We start from the raw sequence: 21,643 nt of genomic DNA, 5'->3' as shown, positions 1-21,643 counted from the left end.
AGTGCCTTCCAACCTGAGGGGCTCATTTTCCTGCACTGTATCTGACAGTGTTTCTCTGCTATTCATAAGGTTTTCAGTGACTAAATATTCAGAAGTAATTCGTCACTCCTTCTTCCTAGTCTGTCTTAGTCTGAAAGCTCATCTGAAACCTGTCTACGATGGGTGACCCTGCTGGTGTTTAAAATACCGGTGGCATAGCTTTCAGAATCACAGCAACTCACAAGCAACCACAGTACGAAAAACTGACTGATGAGTGGTGGAAAGACATATGGTAAGTGAAGTAAATCCCATAAAGAAAAAATATTGCATGATCTCACTTTTATGATACGGCAAAAATAGGTAAAGACCTAGAATCCGATGATTATAAATGGTTATCAGGGATGGTGGTGAAGAGGAGAAATCATTCTCTGGGTAGTGGTTTATTTTGCTTACGATGATGAGAAAAGTGTCAGCAAATGTGGATGAAAATTATAAAACCTGACTAATGGTAGTGATAGAACTAGAAAAAGAGTGAACCAGTAAATGTTATGTTAGCTGCTTCCATGAACCAATACTTCTTCAATCTTAAGACCAGAACCACTGGATGGTGCCTGGTTACCATTACTGCAATGTTTTGAGCAGTGATACAACAGATGGAGCCTAACAAAATGTTGGCATGTTATTCTGGGGAGATATAGAACTTCAAAGCCTTATCATTTTGATTTTTAAAATTTGGTACCTATGTTTTTAAAACTAAATCCATTTTGAAAGGTAAAAATAAAAAACAAAATACCAACGTAACACCCTAGAATGACTTTCCCAAAGACAAAAGAAAAATAACAAGTGTTGGCAAAGATGTGGAGCAATTGGGAACCCACATCCATTGCTGATGGGAATGCAAAAGGCTACAGCCACTGTGGAAAACGACTAAAAGTTCCTCAAAAAGTTGAACACAGAATTACCATATGACCCAGAAATCCCAATCCTAGGTATATACCCAAATAAACAGGGTCACAAACAGAAACCTGTTCATCAATATTAATTGCAACACTGTTCACAAAAGCCAAAAGGTGGGAAAACTTAAATTTTTATCAATACTGGAATGAACAAACAAAATGTGGTATATAAACACACTAGAATATTTTTTGTTAGGTGGTGTCAAATTGATTCTGACTCATAAGGACCCTATGCACAACAGAAAGAAACACTACCCGGTCCTGCACTGTGGTCACTATTGTTATGTTTGAGCCGGTTGTTGCTGCCACTGTGCCAGTCCACCTCCTTGGGGATCTTTCTCTTTTTCCCTGACCTCCACTTTATCAGGCAACTGGCCCCTCCTGACAACAAGTTCAGAGAACAACAAATGAAGTCTCATGATCCTCGTTACTAAAGAGCATTCCGGCTGTACGTCTTCCAAGACAGATTTGTTTGTTCTTCTGGTAGGCTATGGTACTTTCGATATTCATTGTCAACACCATAATTCAAATGCATCAATTTTCTATGTCTTCCTTATTCATTGCCTAAGTTTTACATAAAACTGAGGGAATTGCATATGGCCTATGTTAGGCTTGGCTTAGGAACACCTTTATCCAAAGACTGACATCTTTGCTCTTTAAATAAGTCTTTTGTAGCAGATTTGACAAATGCAATAAATCATTTAATTTCTTAACTTCTGCTTCCAAATTTCTCGGCATTGACAAGTAAGCGCCTCAATCTATGCATCAGTTTGTTGAAACATGTTAATTTGTACTCTATCAATTCCTAAAGCCTTGTTTTTCACCAATGCTTTCAGTGCCTCTTGACTTCTTCCCTCAATACCATCGGCTCTTGATCATGTGGTACCTCTTGAAATGATTGAACATCAACCAATTCTGTTTGGTACAGTGACTCTGTATATTCCTTCCACCTTCTTTTGATGCTTCTTGTACTATTCAATATTTTAACCATGTTGTTGTTGTCAAGGGCTGTCAAGCGGGCTTTTACTCATTGTGACCCAGTATAGGGTTTCCCAAGAGTGGCTGGTGAGTTTGAACCACTAACTTTGCTATTCAAACCAACCCTGCAGTCCAGTGCCTTTCCTACAGCACCAAACCAGGACTCTATTTTACCGATTGTTGTTGCTGTTGTTAAATGCTGTCAAGTGGGTCTCAACTCACAGTGACCCTGTATAGGGTTTTCAAGGAGCGGTTGGTGAGTTTGAACAGCCAACTGTGTGGTTCAAACCAACCTTGTGGTCTAGTACTTACTCTAAAGTACCACACCAGGACTTCTATTTTACCCACAAAATTCTTCAATATTTCAAGTCAAGGCTTGAATTTTTCTTCAGTTCTTTCACCTGAGAAATGCTGAGTATTTTCTTCCCTTTTGGTTTTCTAACTCCAGGCCTTTGTATATTTCTTTATAATACTTTAGTCGTCTTCTCAGCTGCCCTTTGAAAGTTTCCATTCAGTTCTTTCACGTCATCATTTCTTCCAGTCGTTTTAGCTTCTCTGAGTTCAACAGCAAGTTTCAGAGTCTCTGCCGACATCCATTTTTGCCTTTTCTTTCTTTTCCTGTCTTATATATGACCTTTTACTTTCTTCATGTACCACAACTCATCTGGGTCTTCAATCATTACTATCTAATGCATCAAATCTTCTTGAGATGGTGCTTGGTATGGGGCTGTAGGGTAAGCACCGGACTGCTGCTAACCACAAGGTTAGCAATTGAATCCCACTAAGCCACTCCTTAGAAACCCTATCCAGGGGCTCTGTGAGCCGAACTTATTCGCCAGTACTTTGGCAACAATAACAACATACTCAAGGTCATATCTTGGCTCTTGTGAACTTGTTTTAATTTTCCCCAGCTTCTGCCTGAACTTGTAATTGATGGTCAAGACAGGAGACTGTTGAATAAAAAAATGGATTCTTGCCAAAATGCTTCCATTGCCCCCTAGTGCCCATTTTAAAGAATGAAGACCACATGTGAGTTTGTAAATTGAAAGCACACTGACTGGGTTTTGGAATAGAGCTTCTAGCATCCTCTGCTGACAGAATCTTGCAGTTGTCATTAAGTATCTCAGGTTTAGAGAATATTAATTTTCCTCTGAAGTTAAAATCATTACACTTCCTCTTATTGTTTGTTTGTTTTTAATTGTTCCAATTAAGCTTCAATTTAATCAAAAAAAGTGGTCATTAATTAAAGATTGGTATTGATGATGAAAACAATAAAATCCAGCAATTTTGAGCACTCTCTGTGTACCAAAGGAGCCCTGTTACTGCAGTGAGTTAAAAATGGGCTTCCAACCACAATGTCGGAGGTTCAAACCCACAGGAGAAAGATGAAGCAGTCTGCTCCTAAAAAGATGTGTAATCTTGGAAACCGTAAGAGGTAACTCTACTGTGTCCTGTAAGAGCACAAGGAGTCGGGGTCGGCCCAACGGCAGTGGGTTTAGTGTGTGCCGATACTATGTTAACTGTTTACAAGAATCATCTCATTCTCGTCATACCAGATCCTCAGAACTAAGGGTTGTTGTTTTTTTAATTCTCCAAACTTGCCTTAGGCATGAGGGGAAGAGATTGATTGATACAGGTGGTTGGCAATGGCCAACGCCAAGGGGATGAGAAGACTCAGACCAGAAGACAGAGAAACACATTTGTGGCCCAAACTTGGACTCTCCACCACAGAACGTGCCAGTCAGAGAGTCAGACAAAGTTCATGTAAAACAGGTGCTCAACTAAAAAGTCACTGTTACAGCTAGCCTTTAGTTACAGTCTTAGAAACCCAACTTGACATTTTCTGGGAAACAGGATACCAAGGATAATAAAAAGACTTCAAGAATCCCAGAGTTTTCATTTAATTATGAGTTACAAGATTCTTTATCTTAAAAAAAAAAAAAAAAACCAGAACCCTATTCAAGGTAAACAAATGGTTAAAAATTACTTTTAACTCATAGCGAGGAGCAGCTGGTGGGTTTGAACTGCTGACTCTGTGGCTCAAAGTGACCTTGCAGTCCATCGCTTTATCCTGCAGCATAATATACACAGATATAAAAACACATTTTAATATACCCAGATACAGAAACAATCACGATTTAAAAACAAAGTTTTGTGAACCTATTTTGAGAAAACTATACTTTTGCCCTATTTGTCAGGTGGTTGTTGTTGTTAAGTCCCGTCGAGTCAGTTCCCACTACTAGTAACAGTATATAAATATGGTTTACTAGGAATAGCAAGTGGGTTTGAACCACTGATCTCATGATTAGCAGTCCAGTGCTTATCCTACAGCACCACAGCAGGACTCCCATTTCCAGATAGGCTGATTTAAAGGGGGAAAAAAATGCCATGGAGTCGATTCTAGCTCATAATGACCTTATTTGTTGTTGTTAAGTACCTTCAAGTTAGTTTCAACTCATAGCGACCTTGTATAGGATTTCCAAGGAGCGGCTGGTGAATCTGAGCTGCTAACCTTGCAGTTCACACTGACTTTGCAGTCCAGTGCTCATCCTACAACACCACACCAGAACTCCTCAGCAATCCTATCTTGTTGTTAAGTGCCGTTCAGTTGGTTCCAACTCATAGCGACCTGGTATAGGGTTTCTGAGGAGCAACTGGTGAGCTTGAACTGCTGACACTGAGGTTTAAATCATAATCCTATAGGTCAGACTAAAACTACCCTGTAGGATTTGGTGTGGTGTTGTGGGTTAATGCACTGGACTGCAAAGTCAGTTTGAGCCACAAGGTCAGCAGTTCAAGCTCAGCAGCCGCTCCTTGGAAACCCTTATACAGGGTCGCTATGGGTCAGAAACGATTCCACAGCACTTAACAACAACAATCATTACAGAAGCAGACTGTCACATCTTTGTTCCATCCAGAGGCTGTGGTGGTGGTGGTGGTTGTTATGTGCCATGGAGTCAGTTCTGACTCATAGCTATAATGTATAGGTCTTCTGAGGCTGCAAATCTTTATGGGAGCAGAAACCCTTATCTTTCATCCATGGAACATCTGGTAGTTTCAAACTACTGACCTTGAGGTTAGCAGGCGGACTCGTAACCACTACATTACCAGAGGCTCCTTCAGTTAGTGGGTTCAAATCACCAAGTTTTCGGTTAGTAGCTGAGCACTTAACCACTGCACCCACCGGCTCCCTGGCTGGTAAGCAGTTATACACTTGTATTAACTAAACTTATTCTACCTAGGAGCAGGTCTTCAACTACTAAACTCTTCCATCATTGAATTATAAGCTGTTGTTAGGCTGTCACTGAGTCAATTTCACCTCATAGGATCCCCAAGTCACAGAAGAGAACTACCGCACCACAGGGTTACCTTGGGTATAGTCTTTATGGGAGCAGATTGCCACATCTTTTCTCCTGCCAAGCCACTGAATGGATTAAACAGTCAGCCTTTCACCTAGCAGATGAGTGCTTAACATTTATACCACCAGGACAACTTCAATCAGGGGCAGGGAATCTTTTTTCTGCCAAAATTTGTAACATTATTCACAGACCATACAAAACTACGAAATTAAAAATTAGCCTCCTATATTTGGTCAAACATTTAATTAACTGACCCTTCACACTCACCAGCTACTTCTCGGAAACCCTATACCAGGTCACTATGGTTCAGAATCGCCTGGACGGCATTTAACAACAACAATGTGATGGTGGAGTGCTGGTATGATGCTGTGGGTTAATGCACTGGACTGCAAGGTTGGTTTGAACCACAAGGTTGGTAATTCAAGCTCACCAGTCACTCCTCAGAAACCCTACACAGGGTCACTATGAGTCAGAACCTAGTCAAAAGCACTTAACAACAACAACACACAAAACTAGCATACCCTTTTGTCAGAGAGAAGTAATGGGAAAGATCGGATACACTTATAAAATCAGCCTTTCTATATATATATTAGCCTATTACAATGAATGAAAGATTTTATATATATAGCTAACTATGCAATAATTAATGTCTATTAGGAGGGACCAGTCCCTGGAAAAGGAAATTATGTTTGGTAAAATGGAGGGTCAGCAAAAAAGAGGAAGACATCCCACGAGAAGGGTCGGCACAGTGGCTGCAGCAATGCGCTCAAGCGAAACAACTGTGAGGAAGGCACAGGATCAGGCAGGGTTTCATTCTGTTGTGCCCAGGGTCATTATGAGTCAGAACCACTTCAACAGCACCTAACAACAATAGTTGTGGAAAACAGTTAAAGAGAGTGGTAGGAAAAATAAAATTCCTCTAAAAATTTTAACCATAAGCTCAAGCAAGAGAAAATTCCGTTATAACTTGCTTCACTAACTAGACACATTCCTTGAAATGAAGCATTTAAAGTGTACTTTCTCTTTTACAAATTGTTACTTAGCATCCTTTTATAAATTTAAAAAATAAATCAGTTTCTGTATCTCCATATGCTTTATAAGTGTCTCAATAATGTTCTATATAAATGAACTTAACAGATATACAGTCAGGTTTAATGAAATCTTAACCAAGGCTAGTTTTATGGAATCTTTCCTTGTCAAAATGTGCCAAGAGATTATGCCTCATTTCTTAATAAATAAACACAGTAGAAGCACTAAACAGCAATACCACATGAACTAAAGGAATTCAAATGAAGTTGATGCACACTGATAAAGTAACCAAATTCTAAGAGCTTAAGGATTGCATAACTATCCATAAAATTTGTGTGTTGTTCCTTTGGAGAAAGGCAGCCAATGTTAACAACGTATGAAATTAAATCAAATATATGAATGGGCTACACAAAATTCTTGGAAAAGTAGAATTAAATTAAAAGGTAATCGAATTTTTCCCTAGCATGCGTATAATATTTTAAATATATAATTAAGTAAATAACTTCCCATTACTGGAACAGAAAGCACCAAACATCCTGTATAAATTTATGCTCACTACATACCCACAGCCATCAAGTCGATTCTGACTTACAGCGAGCCTGCATAGGGTTTCTGAGACTGTGTATCTTCATAGGAGCAGAAAGCCTCATCTTTCTCCTGCTGGTGGGTTTGAACTGTCGACCTTATGGTTATAGTTCAGTACTTACCCTATAATGCAACCAGGGCTCCTTGCTCACTATATGTTGTTGTAGTTGTTAAGTACCATCGAGTTGGTTCCAACCCATAATGGCCCAGTATAGGGTTTCCAAGGAGTGACTGGTGAGCTTGAACCGCTAACTTTGCAGTTCAAACTGATTTTGGACTCTAGTGCATTAACCCACAAAAACACACCAGGGCTCACTATACAGTTGCTAGTTATTTATTTCTAATCCTGGCATTTGTTTTTAATTATTGGCACGGTTAATGATCAATATGGAACTAAAAAAATGACAGGGTAAATATAATCATTATCCTCACACCCACAATCCAAAAGCAAGCAATTTATCAGTATTTGTTCTCTACTCACATGTATCTTCTAAATTGTTGAAATCATATTATCCACACAGTTTGTACATCCTTTCAAGAATGCTACTGAAAATTCTTATTAAACTTATTTTGTGTTGTTGTTGTTGTTGCTAGTGTTATCAAGGTGACAATTACAACCCATGGTGACCCCATATATGCAAAGAACTTCTCTCAAAGGTTTCCAAGGCTGTGACTTTTCAGAAGTAGATTGTCAGATCTGACTTGTAAGGCACCTTTTGGTGGGTTTGAACTGCCAACTAACTTTGTGTTAGTAACCATATTTTTGAATGAGGACACCACAAATTACTTGTCTTCCTCCCTGTTATTAAATTATTTCCTATATATTCATGTGTGTCAGTAATTTTCACAAATTTTTTAGACCTGGAACCTTTCTATCAAGAGAAAATGCTGACAATGTCTAATATAAGACAAATGACCTAGCTGAAAACAGTTATGAGGTACTCAATCCACCCAACAGTATTTTATGAATCACATTCTAAAAATCAGTATTACAACTAATTCTGTGATAAACATCTTTATGCAGAAAGCTCTACCCAAATTCTTCATTGTTTCCTCAGAACAGAGTCCCAAAGTGATGCTGAGTTAAAGGAAATGAGCATTTTTCAGCCTACTCTTTCATACTTAGCAATTCTGTTTCAATGTTGACAAGAAATGACTGCCAAAGCTACTGACTCAATTTCTAGAATACCAATCTGTTCCTAGCCCTTCATAGAGTATGACAGTTATCATTTAATAAGGTATAATTCAAGATATTTATTGAACACCTGGCCAAGCACTAAAGCTCAAAAGCAAACTCACTGCCACTGGGTCAATTATGACTCACAGCAAGTCTATATAGGGGTCTCTGAGGCTGAAAATCTCTCTGGGAGCAGAGAGCTTCTCTTTCTCTCAAGGAGCGACTGGTGGGTTTGAACTACTGAGCTTATGCTTAGCAGTCCAGTGCTTATCCTACAGCACCACCCAACCAGGCACTAAAAAAAATATTAAAATGACTGAGACACAACAGGCCAAGAGTTTATCACCTCTCTCGTGTCATCTTCAGAAGCAACAAAACACTAATGCTCTTGAAACATCAAACGTCACATATAATGAAAGAAACATTTTTTATAAAATGATCAAAATAAATATTATCTCTGAGCTATCTAGAAGGACAAATTCCACGATAGGTTTTCTCTAAAAAAATGTCAAAGTAACTGCACTTTAACAGACAAACAGAGCAGTGATTTTGTATCCCCTTTAAGGAACATTACTTTGGAAACTGTCTCGAATGTCACTGAGAATCTGCTATGCATGATACAGATCTTAACCTGCAGATATACTCTAATGTGGCTAACCTATGACCTCAATGGTGACTATTTTAGGTAAACAGCCAAAAGTGGAGGAGGGGAATGTGCATCAGAATTACTTGTGGTGTCTTTCGATACAATTACAGATTGCAGGAATGGCGGCAGGTTCCACCCGAGTTCTAGTGAATCAATCAATCTCGAGTACAGTGCCTCAAACATATATTGCAACAAAAGCGATTCTTACACTCAGATTCATCAAAAGCACTGGGTTCAAGAAAATTTATTTATTTAGATGTTGTTACTGATGTTAGGTGCTGCCACATAAGTTACATTTCATAGAAGCCCTATGCACAGCAGAATGAATCACTGCCCAGTCCTGAGCTATCTTTTCAAATCATATTCCGTTACATTCAATAATAATTGCTGGAATACTTAGTCACTCAAGTATGTGAACTTGGCTGCTTGCCTATTAAGTAGAATATCTCTCCGAAAAGCCGCAAATGCTTTGCAAGTAAGTATCCGCGCAACAACAAAAAAATCAAACTGCAATTCGGAAATCCCCAGATGGAGTTCTCCTGCTGTGGTGGTTTGTTTTCCCTCATTTAGGGAATGAGTGATAATATTTGCAGTGACTTCTTACAAAGAGTATAATCTTGCAATAGTGAAGAGAAGGGAATGAAATAAAATATCCTACAGGCAAAAAGAACAGCTAAGAGGCTACAACAAAAGTTCAAGAGGGAGAAGAACCTAAAGTTGATTTTAGAAATGTCGAGGTTTAGAATATTGTTAGTTTAAATATGGATTTGTTCATGAGTGGTTTGATAGTTAGATCTGAAGTGGTTGGTGGAACCTCCGAGGCTATGACCCTCTGTCACTGTACTAGTTAGGATTCTCTGTCAACTGAACTACTGCAGGGTCTCAGTGGGTTGATAGTTAGATGTAGTCATTGCCCATGCTGAGATCTAATACAATGCAATTACCTCCAGGCTGAGATCTGCTATGGGCAGCCAGTCAATTGAAAAGAAGTTTCCTTGAGAGTGTAGCCTGTTTCCAATACTTGAGTGTTGATGGTTGATCTGAGCAAAGTGATAACTTTGACAACTTCGATCTTTTCTTTATTTATCATGATGTTATTGGTCCAGTGGTAAGAATTGTTATTTTCTTTACACTGAGATACAACCCATACCAAAGGCAATGATCATTGATCTTCATCAGTAAGTATTTTAAGTCCTCTTCGCTTTCAGCAAGCAAGGTTGTATCATCTGCATATCACAGGTTATTAATAAGTCTTCCTCCAATCCTAATGACATGTTCTTCTTCATATAATCCAGCTTCTTGAATTATATTACTCAGCATACAGACTGAATAAGTATGGTGAATGAATATAACCCTGGCACACACCTTTCCTAATTTTTTTATTTTTATTTACTTTTTATTGACTTAAAAAAAAAAAAAGTTTCATGTGTTTGGTTAGGTGTCTTATTTCATTTTACATAACACTTTTACTATGTTTGCCAGATACATCATCATTGAACAAGGTTTCACTAACTAGGTTGACTTCTTGATGTCTTCATAGTACGCAGTGTGCCTGCACACGCACAGTCCATGGCCAAGAGCAGAGCAGCTGCACTGTACATCGTCGTCACAATCCTCCCCTTCACAAAGTAGCTGTTCATCTTCTACCAAGTGCAGTCTTTCCCTACACAGCCACCATCTGCTCCAACACCATACCAAATCCTCCTGTCAAGACGTAAGCAATGTAAACTGCTTGGTCTTAGAGGCCAGATGAGCCTCAATATGTATTCAATAAGAATGTAATTCTGAGGAAGGGCTGATTTTATATACAAAGAATTCAGGATTTACTTGGAGTTACACGTAAACACCTTTCCTAATTTTAAACCATTCAGTGTTCCTTTGTTCTGTCTCTCACTCTATGTACAGGCTCCTCATAAGCACAATTAGGTGTTCTGGAAAATTCATTCTGTGCAATGTCATCTATAGTTTGTCACTGTCCACAAATTGAAAGCTTTTGTGTAGTCAATAAAGCACAAGCAAACATCTCTCTGGAGTCCTGCTGTAGCACTGCAAGATAATGCACTGGCCCACAAGATCAGTTTGGACTGCAACATCAGTCCATTTCCGTCATCACAGTCAACTCCAGTTTGAGGAGGCAGCTCTTCTTCAGTCGTATTTTGAATGCCTTCAAACTTGAGGGGTTCATCTTCCGACACTTTATCTGACAATATTCTGGTGCTCTTCATCATGTTTCAATATTCAATATCCTGGTGCTGTCTGACAGTGTTCCACTGCTATTCATTAGGTTGTCAATGACTAAATATCCCAAAGTAGTTCATGTGTCCTCCTTTCTAGTCTATCTTTGTCTGGAAGCTCAGCTGAAACCTGTCCATCATGGGTGACTCTACTATTTAAAATATCAATGGCATAGATTCCAGAATCACAGCAACACACAAGCCACCACATAGGTTAAACTGACAGATGAGTGGCGGATTTACTATATGTATGTTATGGTTTGTTGTTAAGTGTCGTTAACTCAGTTCTGACCCATAGCAACCCTGTGTAGGGTTTCTGAGGAGCAGCTTGTATAAACCCTAATATATGGAGTCCTGGTGTGGCGCTGTGGGATAAAGCACTGGACCGCAAGGTCCATTTGTTGTTGTTCAATGCTGTCAAGTTGGTTCCAACTCATCGTGACCCTGTATAGAGTTTCCCAGGAATGGGCTAGTGAGCCTGAACTGCCAACCTCGCAGTTCAAACCAAACGTGCAGCCCAGCAAATTAACCCATAGCACCATACCAGGACTTCATAAGTATTAAGTATATATAGCCATACAAGAAGAAAGGACAACATTTGCCCAGGGGTAAAGTTCAGAAACCCTTTTTTATTATGTTTACATAATAAAAGATACAACCACATTTAAAACTTACTAAAGATTCGCTTCCAAAAAGCTAATGCATATAATCTTACATAAACCAGAAAGTTGGTAGTCAATGTCAGTGATATACATACATACATACATATTATACATATATATATTTCACTGTTTTTGCTTCTCTAGAGAACCCAACCTAAGACAGTCACACTTCAACCCTTTAAAACAACTAATTCCTTGGTTCAACTTTCAGTAAAACAGTTTTTGTTGTTGTTAAGTGCTCTCAAGTCAATTCCGATTCACAGCAACCCTGTACAGTGTTTCCTAGGAGCAGCAGGTAGGTTTCAACCACCAACCTTCAGGTGCTGTTCCTACAGATCCACACCAGGAGTCCCAGTAAGACAACAGACAGACCTGTAAGATGACCCATGAACCACACAAGCGGAAAGGATAGCATTTGCCCAGGGGTAAAGCTCAGAAGGCAGGAAGGTATGGGAAAGGAGGAATGAAAATGGCAAATAAAGGGAGAAGTGCGAACAGTACTGTTACTTCATGGGGACTGCAATCAATGTCAAAAACAAATTGTCAACGAACTGTTGAATGGAAAACCAGTTTGCTCTATAAAGTTTAACCCAAATCATAATTAAAAGCTGAAAAACATAACAGAAGTAAAAGAAATTTGGATCTGAAGCTCAACTAAGCTGCAGCAATGCCTCCAGGTTCCCTAAGTGAATAGGAGTCATGAGGACAGAAAGATTTATAAACCTCTACCTAGGCCAAATACAAAATGAAAAGGTAGGCAAAGACATACATATCCTTAGGTATGCCTGTGATTGGGGGAAATGTGAGGAAATATGAATGAGTAAAAAAGATCACAGAAAAAACATAAATGTCATTGGAACAAGGAATTTTTTTGTCTGCTTTATTCATGGCTGTATTCCTAGCACCTAGATTAGTGCCTGACCTATAAGAGGTGCTCAGTAAATATATCAAGTTAACATTTAACAGGATAGGCAGCAAACCAAGGTACCGAGACATGCCAAAGGAAGAGTTTCACGAGAGGAGACGTCAATAGAGTTGCAGAGTTTACAGAAGAAAGGCCTGTGGGTTTGGATACTTGGACTTGATCAATGGGAATCTCTGTGAGAAGACTTTCCATGGAATGAACAGGAAGGACAAAAGCTAACAACAAAGATTTAAGAAGAAAACGTGTGGTGCCTACGTAGAGGTGGCAAATATAGATTCGGCTTCCAAGGCTTTTTGCAAAAAAGGAGAGAGAAGGTGTGTGACAGGAACATGGAGGGAAAAACAAGTTAAAAGAAGACTTAGTATGATTTCAAGCTCACAGCTAAGAACATGCAAAAATAGCGGAATGTACAAGAGGAAACAGAAAACATCCATGGCTGATGGTGATGGATCCAAGTAAAAGAGAAAAAAGAAGGATTCAAGGACACCCATAAACTCTGATAAGTAAAAGAGGCAAATCTAACATATCTCAAGTAAAAAATACGTAATTAGCATCCCGGTATAAAAACCAATCTCTTATAATTTGCTCGTTGTTGTTGTTAGGTGCCATCAAATCAGTTCCATCTGACAGTGACCCTTTATAGGGTGTCCAAGGAGCAGCTGGTGGGTTTGAACTGCCAACTTTGTGGTTTGCAGTCAAGTGCTGATCCTACAGGAATCCATAATTTGCTTAGCATTACCTTAAACTAATTTCCAGAAGGAACTAAATTCAATTTTTGAGTTAATAAGTAAAGAACAAGGAGATCCTAAGTTCAACCAACCACAAAAACAAAATTCTTTCAAAGGTTATAAACATTTCAAATTCAGTGTTAAGACATAGGCCAACCACGGCTACAAAAACAACCTGAAATGAACTGGACAACTTGTCTGTAACCAGGAGTGCTGGTGTTGGACTTCTAAATTCAAGGTCGGTGATTCAAACCCAGCAGCCCCTCCATGGAGACATGAGGCTCTCTGTTCCCATAAAGATTTACAACCTCAGAAACCCTACACAGGGTCGCTATGAGTTAGAACCAATTCGATGGCACCTAAAAACACAACTTGTCTGTAGAGATCCTACTTGTATTGATATTCAACACATTTGTCAGCAGATCCCCTTTGTCCTTTATCCCTGACTTTGTTACTGTTTCTTCTAGAAGGCGGGCAATATCCCACATACCTGAAGCAACAAGAGACAATAATGGTGCAGAAAAGTTGTGTTCTTACTCAGAACCTGAAAAAGAACCTGAAGTTTCCACCCAGTTAGTATCAAACCACACAGTCTGGCAGTCAAAGGTCCTTGTTCAAGGCTAATATAATTTAATGGAATCTAGGAAAGCCAGATTCACATTTCCAAATTTCCAAGTCCTCTGTTTCCCCTTCCATATCTCGACCCTAGCATTTAAAATATTGGTGGTATTATAAGTTGGAAAGAGAAATTAGAAAATAAGGAAACTCTCTCTCCTATTTTTGTCTATCTTCTAAATGTTTCCATGTTAACCCACTAATAATGCCAGTAATACTCTTTGCACACTTTAAAACTGACGCTGCTGTTGGCACACATCACCAACAGCCTTGCCTTGACAGGCATTTCAGTTAACCAACTTATTTTCCTATCCCCACGTCCCCTTTTTAATATGCTTACAAAAGAAAAGATACAATCATTTTTAAAACTTTTTAAAGATTTGTTTCAAAAGAACTAACGCATATAATCTTATACAAACCAGAAAACTGTTATTCAGCATCCTGATAGAACTTTAACTACAACTCAGAATGACTAAAGCTTACAAATAGACCTGAGCCCTGTGAGCCCCCTACCCAATTATTATTTTAATTCTCTGAATAGTTGCACTTGAAATTTATTAATATTCCAATCCCAAGTCAAAGGTCTGATCCTCTTTATCCACCAATTGTTCTAGCCAAGCAGATTTCCCTAGTATACTGAAACTACTCCTGTACACAGCCCTCTGTTCCTGCCATTCATTCTTCTGAAATAGGGCATGGCCTACCCCACCAAAAAACTAGTTAACAAAAATAAAAGCCCACTGCCCTGAGCTGATTCTGACTCATGTGTTACAGAGCAGAACTGAGCTTCACAGGGCTTTCTTGTCATAATCTTCACAGAAGCAGATCACCGGGCCTTTCCTCCAGAGAAAGGTTGAGTCTGAACCACCCATCTTTCGATTAGCAGCCAAACTCAAACTGTTTGTACCACCCAAGTGCTTTCTACTCCTCTATCAGTGCTCATCAAAGTGGAATCTTCTGAGACTAATTCAAATCCCAGCTTCTCCAAGATGCATTTCTTCCTGTCTTCTGGATTTGAACCTCACCTTTCCACTTCCTGCTAGTAAGAAAAGTCAGCCCTATATTAACTGCATGCATGGTTAGTATTTCACCACTCTACCAGGCACTCCTTGGAAACCCTATGGTCGCTATGGGTCGGAATCAACTCGATGGCACTTAACAACAACAACCAGGCACTTCCACATATTTGGGCCTTCCCTTGAGCAATTATTTTTTCTTGCAATACACCCTTTCTTCCTTTTTCTGTCCCTCAGCCGCTTGTCAGCCTCATAAACCCATTCTCACAGTTCATAGCTAACCTAGTGATTACCCAAAGTAAATCATCATACCATCCATATATTTCTATAGGAGCTAATGTTTCCATAGCACTTTATAGCCTAGATGTGTGTTTGCTGTGGGTGTTGCTTTTGTTGTTTACTTGTTCATGTGTGTTTGAAAAGAAAATGGTGAGTTCAATAGATCAAACTAGTTCACTTTTATTGTTCAAATTTATACTCTCACTAATTTTCATAACAAATTTTGAGTCTCCTGTTATGATTATAGATTTGTCCATTTTTTCCCATAATTCTGGCAATATTTCCTTTATACACTGAGTTTACTATGTTAAATGTACAGAGGTAGTGGTTGTTGTTAGGTGCCATCGAGTCAGTACCGACTCATACTGACCCTATGCACAGCAGAACGAAACAATGCCCAATCCTGGGCCAACCTCACAATTGTTGCCATGCTTGAGCCCATTGATGTTGCCACTTTGCCAATCTATCTCGCTGAGGGTCTTCCTCTTTTTCTCTGACCCTCCACCTTACCAAACATGATATCCTTCTTCAGTGACCAGGCCCTCCTGACAATCTGTCTTAATTATGTACACAGGTTAAGAATTGCCAAATCTTCCTGAACAACTTATTATTTAAAGATTATTTTATAGGACATTAAGTCCTAATGTGCCACCATTGGATAAGCACTGTCTTTAAGGTTAGTGAACTGCAAGGTCGGTGGTTCAAACTGCCAAGCTGCTCCTTGGAAACCCTATAGAGAGGGTCACTGTGTGTCAGAAACAACTCTAAGGTACTTTACACCAGTTTAATAATACTAACCAGCTATCTTTTGGCTAGTATTTTCTTGGTATATTCTTTTCTATTCTTTTACGTTCATTATTTCTGTCTTTATTGTTTGCCAAGATTTCCCTCTAGCTTTTTCATCTTTCCTGCCTTTTACTGGAAACACTGAGTTTTCCTCATTTGCACAGCAATAATATTGGAGTGGACATGGTCCACCCCAGGTACAGGTAAGAAAGGAATGCATTTTCTGTAGAATTTAAAAACAATAATAAAATCAACTAAAGATCATTCTGTTTTTTTATTACCATCATGTACTGGCAATCCCAGATGATGCCAGTGATAGTCTTCCCTGAAAAAACCTCTTGATGGTGTTTACAATGGTTCCTGTTAGGTTTTAATAGAATACATGTAAGTTTCAACTTAACACATTTCTATTACATATCTTTTATACAGATTTACTCCATATGACGTTATGTTGGAGAACTCCCAGTTATAATCTTAACCTTCCCCCCCCCGCCCACACACACACACAGCTGCATACATGTTTACATGTTTCCAGATGACATTTTTAATGGTTTGGAATCATTCAAGTTTTGAGGATAGTTATGATTGTCATACTACATGCTACTTAAAGTAAATTTGAAATAAACAATGATTATGAAGATAAGGAAACAAAATTTTAGTAAAACTTAAATCCTATCATTCAACTCATACCACAGAAACAACAAAAGATGCTGGGATAGGTTGCCAGAAGAATTCAAAATCTAGATAACAGTTTTAAAGCAATGGATCATTTACTGACAACACTCGTATAACTTAGCCATTTTCACTGATTTTTACATGAGAAAACTTGAGGTTTTATGTACTATAAAAGAAAACCATGAATTTTCTGGTAAGGAAATTTTAGTGATAATATTTTAACTATAGAAATACTTAAAAGCTGTAAGAATTTATCTACAAAGGAAAAGGATGTAGTCCACATTGTAATTGTTTTGAAACAAGAGTTTTCATGAAACTGAAGAATTAATCCTATATTTGATTTTTCCAGTTATAATTTAAATGATAATCATAAATATACACATACATACATGCACATAAGCATATGTATGTAGACACTGGTTCATGTGAAAAAATCTTTTCAAAATAAGTTTTAAAAAGTTTTTTTTGGATTGTGGTGCAGCAAATGTATTTAATATGTCTTTTCTGGCCATGGTCCTTGTGACTCCCACCAAATGATTGGTAGAATCATGCAAATAGTGTATATGGGACTCGAACACTAGTACTGGCTAGTCCTGCTATCTGGCCAGATTTAAAAGGAGCCATCTCAGAAGCAGAAACAGATAATCCAGGGCCATCAAGAAAGAAAAGCCATGAGCAGAGCATGCAAATCCTACCTGGAAAAGCAGCGGAGACAAAGGCGGCAGTATGGTGAGACCCAGTTAAGCTATGTGCCTACAGGCAGGAGGCTGGCGTTTGAGCATTTACAGACAGGCTAAAGGAACTGTTGTTCAACACTAGCCCAAGCAGGGCAGAGATCGAGGGGGCACATGGCTGAGAGGCTGAAGATAAGAATGAAGCGTGCCTGCAGTACAGCAGAGAAGAGGTGCTTTTGACTACAGAACTGCTCATCCTGAGTTGCTTGTGATCCTGAATTATACCGTTTACTTCCCTAAAAACCTCCATAATCGTGAGTATTGTCTGAGTTCTGTGTGACCATTGCAACGGATTATTGAACCTAGCAGAGCAATAAGGATGCTGTGGTGTGAGGGGCAGTTGGTATCAGAATAGGGTAAAGAAGATTGTAGGATGAAGCAGGACCTCCCCCTCCTGAGAATTAGTCTTGAGATGTTTAAATTTGTGAAGCCAGAGGAAGTCAGACATGGCCTCCAAGCCATTTTTGTATGTATCAACTATGAAACAAGATCAGCTGACAACTTTGGCATACTGTGATGTGACTATAAATATATCCACTTTGACAGTCACTGACAGATTTGGAATAGCTGTTCTTTCTGCCCGTTGTTTTTACTCACTTCATTTCATTAGTGAAAACAATTTATCACATAGAGGAATTACTATTGTTGTTAAGTTCCACACCAGGACTCCAACACATAGAAGAGGGCAGAGTTAAAAAATTATCCATTCCAGGTATCGAATACACCAAATATACCACTGGGTTTTTTTACTTTCTCATTTTTCCATTTATTCTTTTGGAAGTTACAAATTTTATTTCAGAACCTTGAACAGTTAACCTTAAAGCTGTACCTTGTATACTTGACTTAATCTAAAGTTAAGTAATAGCACCAACTGCCTCCCAAGCACTAGAGTGATCACAAAATGAAGGAACTCTAAACTCCTCTCTCTCATCTCCCACATTATTAACAATTACTATTAATAAATTTGGAGTCCTGGTGTGGTGCTGTAGGTTAATGCACCAGACTGCAAAGCCATTTGAACTATAAGGCGGTGGTTCAAGCTCACCAGTCGCTCCTTGGAAACCCTATGCAGGGTCGCTATGAGTCGGAACCAACTCGACGGCACTTAACGATTAATAATTTTAGATCTACTTTTTAAAATCATCCCCAAAGTATTCATCATCATTTTGATTCAATGTCTCCATATATTTAATCAAATGTTTCTTAATTTAACAAGTTGTATCCTGCACCCCATTGCTTATTTCTAAATTCTACTTCCTCCTTCCTGAAGTGCATCACTTACAGTTCTTTCAGCAAGCGTTATTCGTAGTAAACTCACTTATATTTGTTATTGTTGTTAAGTAACGTTGTATCAGTTCCAATCCACAGCGAACCTGTATAGGGTTTCCATGGAGCGGTTGGTGAGCTTGAACCACCGACCTTGTGGTTCAAATGACTTTGCAGTCCAATGCATTAGCTCACAGCGCCATACCAGGACTCCAACTCAATTATATACGTATATAATTTTTTTATTTGCTTTCACTCATGAATGATACCTTAGTAGTTATCCCTACACTACTTTAAAGACATTATTCTAATGAGTTCTGGCATTACCACCGAAATACTTACTTCTTCCTCTTCTGAATCATCATCATCGTCGTCATCTTCCCCTTCTTCAGAAAGTGGTGGAGGCAAAGGACCAAGAATATCTTCTTCCATAAGATTAACTGGTTCTTCTGTCATTTTGGGAGGCAAGGGAGGGCCAATTAACTCATCATCAGAAGAATCAGAACTGTCTCCACTTTCACTGCTGCTTGTATCCCTGAAAAAACAGAAGCAGAAATTCTTTACCTCTGCTGCAAAGAACAAAGGCTTAGACAGTACTGATTTCTCAGGAAATTCTACTCCTCATTTCTTTAACAGCTAGATTTAATGCGCATTTGAATTTGCAACTCAAATATTAATAGCACAATTCTAATAATGTTCTAATTTTTAAAAGAAAAAAAATTTTCTATTCAACTTACAAAAATACAAATTAAAGCAAAGGTAAAGGACTACAACAATCACACAAGACCCACTTGATCACCATCAATGTACAATGTCTATCAATGGGTTTTAGGTACAGATCTTCAGCCACCTTGAAACCATGAAATCATGACCTATATCTTGTGCCCGCCCCTTCCAAAGTTACTGCTGCTGGTTTGTACTGCCATTTAGTCATTTATTTAATAAAGATGTTCAGCCCCGGGGGGAGGGAGGGGAGTGTATAAAAGACTATTATACACTCCCGATAAGGTGTTTATCAAACTCTCCTAGACATTTTGAAATATATCTCAACCCCCCAACCCACACCACCCCACTGCAGGCCTAAATGCATCAATTAACCAATCAAATGCTTTATAGGACTCAAATGTCAGTGCCCTCTAATAAAGTATCTCTAGTATATAAGCTCCACCACTCATCTGGGAGTTTGTTGTACTGCAGTGGCTTGTGAATTGCTGTGATTCTAGAAGCTATGCCATGGGTATTTTAAACACCAGCAGGGTCACCCACAGTGGATAAGTTTCAGATGAGCTTCCAGACTAAGACAGACTAGGTAGATGGATAGACAGACTATACTTCCAAATATTTAGTCACTGAAAACCTTATAAATAGCAGTGGAGCAGGTAAGCACCAGATTATTGACTACTGAAACATGACGAAGAACACCAGAATATTGTCACATACAGTGCTTGAAGATGAGCCCCCCAGGTTGGTAGGCACTCAAAATGTGACTGGAAAAGACCTGCCTCCTCAAAAGCAGAGCTGACTGTGATGACATGAAGTGAAGTCCTCGGAACCTTCAGTTGTTGATGGGGCACAACTCAAAATGAAGAGAAACAGCTGTAAACATTCATTAATAATCGGAACTTGGAATGTACAAAGTATGAAAATATGGAAATTGTCAAAAATGAAATGGAACACATAAACATCGATATCCTAGGCATTAGCAAGCTGAAATGGATTGGTATTGGCCATGTGAATCTGACAGCCACGTGGTTTACTATTCCTGGAATGACAAATTGAAGATGAATGGCATCACATTCATCATCAAAAAGAACATATCAAGATCAGTCATGAGGTACAACGCTGTCTATGATAGGATAATATCCATGCACCTGCAAGGAAAACCAGTTAATACCACTATTATTCAAATTTACACACCAACCATGAAAACAAGCAATGATGAGTCCTGGTGTGGTGCTGTGGGTTAATGCACCAGACTGGAAAGCCGTTTGAACTGCTCACCAGATGCCCCTCGGAAACCCTATACAGGGTCGCTATGGGTCGGAACCAACTCAATGGCACTTAACAACAACAACAACAACCAACTTCTTCAGTCTGGAACTAATCAAACATGCAATCAGTAAAACCAATATTCTCCCATGTAAACTGTCACTCAATTCATAATTAAAACTTAAAAAAAAATGCAATCAAGATATACTGATAATTACTGGTAAATAGAAGGAAAAGGTTGGAAACAAAGAGGAAGGATCCTTTTTTTTCCATATTTGGAAAATATGGCCTTGATGATAGAAATGAGGGTAGAGACCACATGTTAGAATTTTGCAAAACCAATGACTTCTTCACTGCAAATACCATTTTTAAACAGCAGATAAGACATTATACACACAGACGTCACCAGATGGAAAACACGGAAATCAAATTGACTATATGTGTAGAAAGAGACGGTGGAAAAGCTCCATATCATCAGCTAAATCAAGATCAGGGGCAGACTGTGGAACACACCACCAATTGCTCAAATGCAGGCTGAAGCTGAAGCAAATGAAAACAAGTCCATAGGAGCCAAAATTTGACCTTGAATACATCTCACCTGAATTTAGAGATCATCTGAAGAACAGATTTGATGCACTAGACACTAAAGACCAAAGATCAGAGAGTTGTGGGATGAAATCAAGAACATCACAAAGCAAGAAAGCAAAAGATCATTAAGAAGACACGAAAGAAGGAAAAGACCTAAACAGACTCTTAAACTTGCTCTCTAGCATAAAGATACTAAAGCAAATGGAAGAAGTTAGGAGCTCCAAGATCTGAAAAAAAAAATTTCAAAGGTCAGCTCCAGCATTTCTTAAGCTGAGGAAACTGAACAAAAATTTCAAATTACTGCCTCCTTGGTTAAATACAGTCTATTGAAAATACACATTGTTACATCACTTTCCTCCAAATATCCCAATAAATTATGGGGCAGACATAACAAAAGAAGAAATCAACCAAGTCATCAAAAGACTCCCAACCAAAAA

At 38.8% G+C, this 21,643-nt stretch overlaps 1 protein-coding gene across 1 annotated transcript in view; it reads right to left on the bottom strand.

Annotated features, from left to right (window-relative positions):
- WDR70 (WD repeat domain 70) overlaps positions 1-21,643 on the bottom strand; it is a 516,881-nt gene that overhangs the window by 457,489 nt on the left and 37,749 nt on the right. Inside the window, exon 5 of the mRNA XM_006876935.1 lies at positions 18,972-19,164. Coding sequence (XP_006876997.1) covers positions 18,972-19,164 — 193 coding nt within the window. The remainder of the gene's footprint in view (positions 1-18,971; positions 19,165-21,643) is intronic.

The sequence above is a fragment of the Chrysochloris asiatica genome, unplaced genomic scaffold, assembly GCF_000296735.1.
Source record: "Chrysochloris asiatica unplaced genomic scaffold, ChrAsi1.0 scaffold00430, whole genome shotgun sequence".
In the NCBI taxonomy this organism is placed as follows: Eukaryota; Metazoa; Chordata; class Mammalia; order Afrosoricida; family Chrysochloridae; genus Chrysochloris; species Chrysochloris asiatica.
The sequence above is the reverse complement of the archived record's forward strand: the minus strand, read 5'-3'. Positions and strand labels throughout refer to the sequence as shown.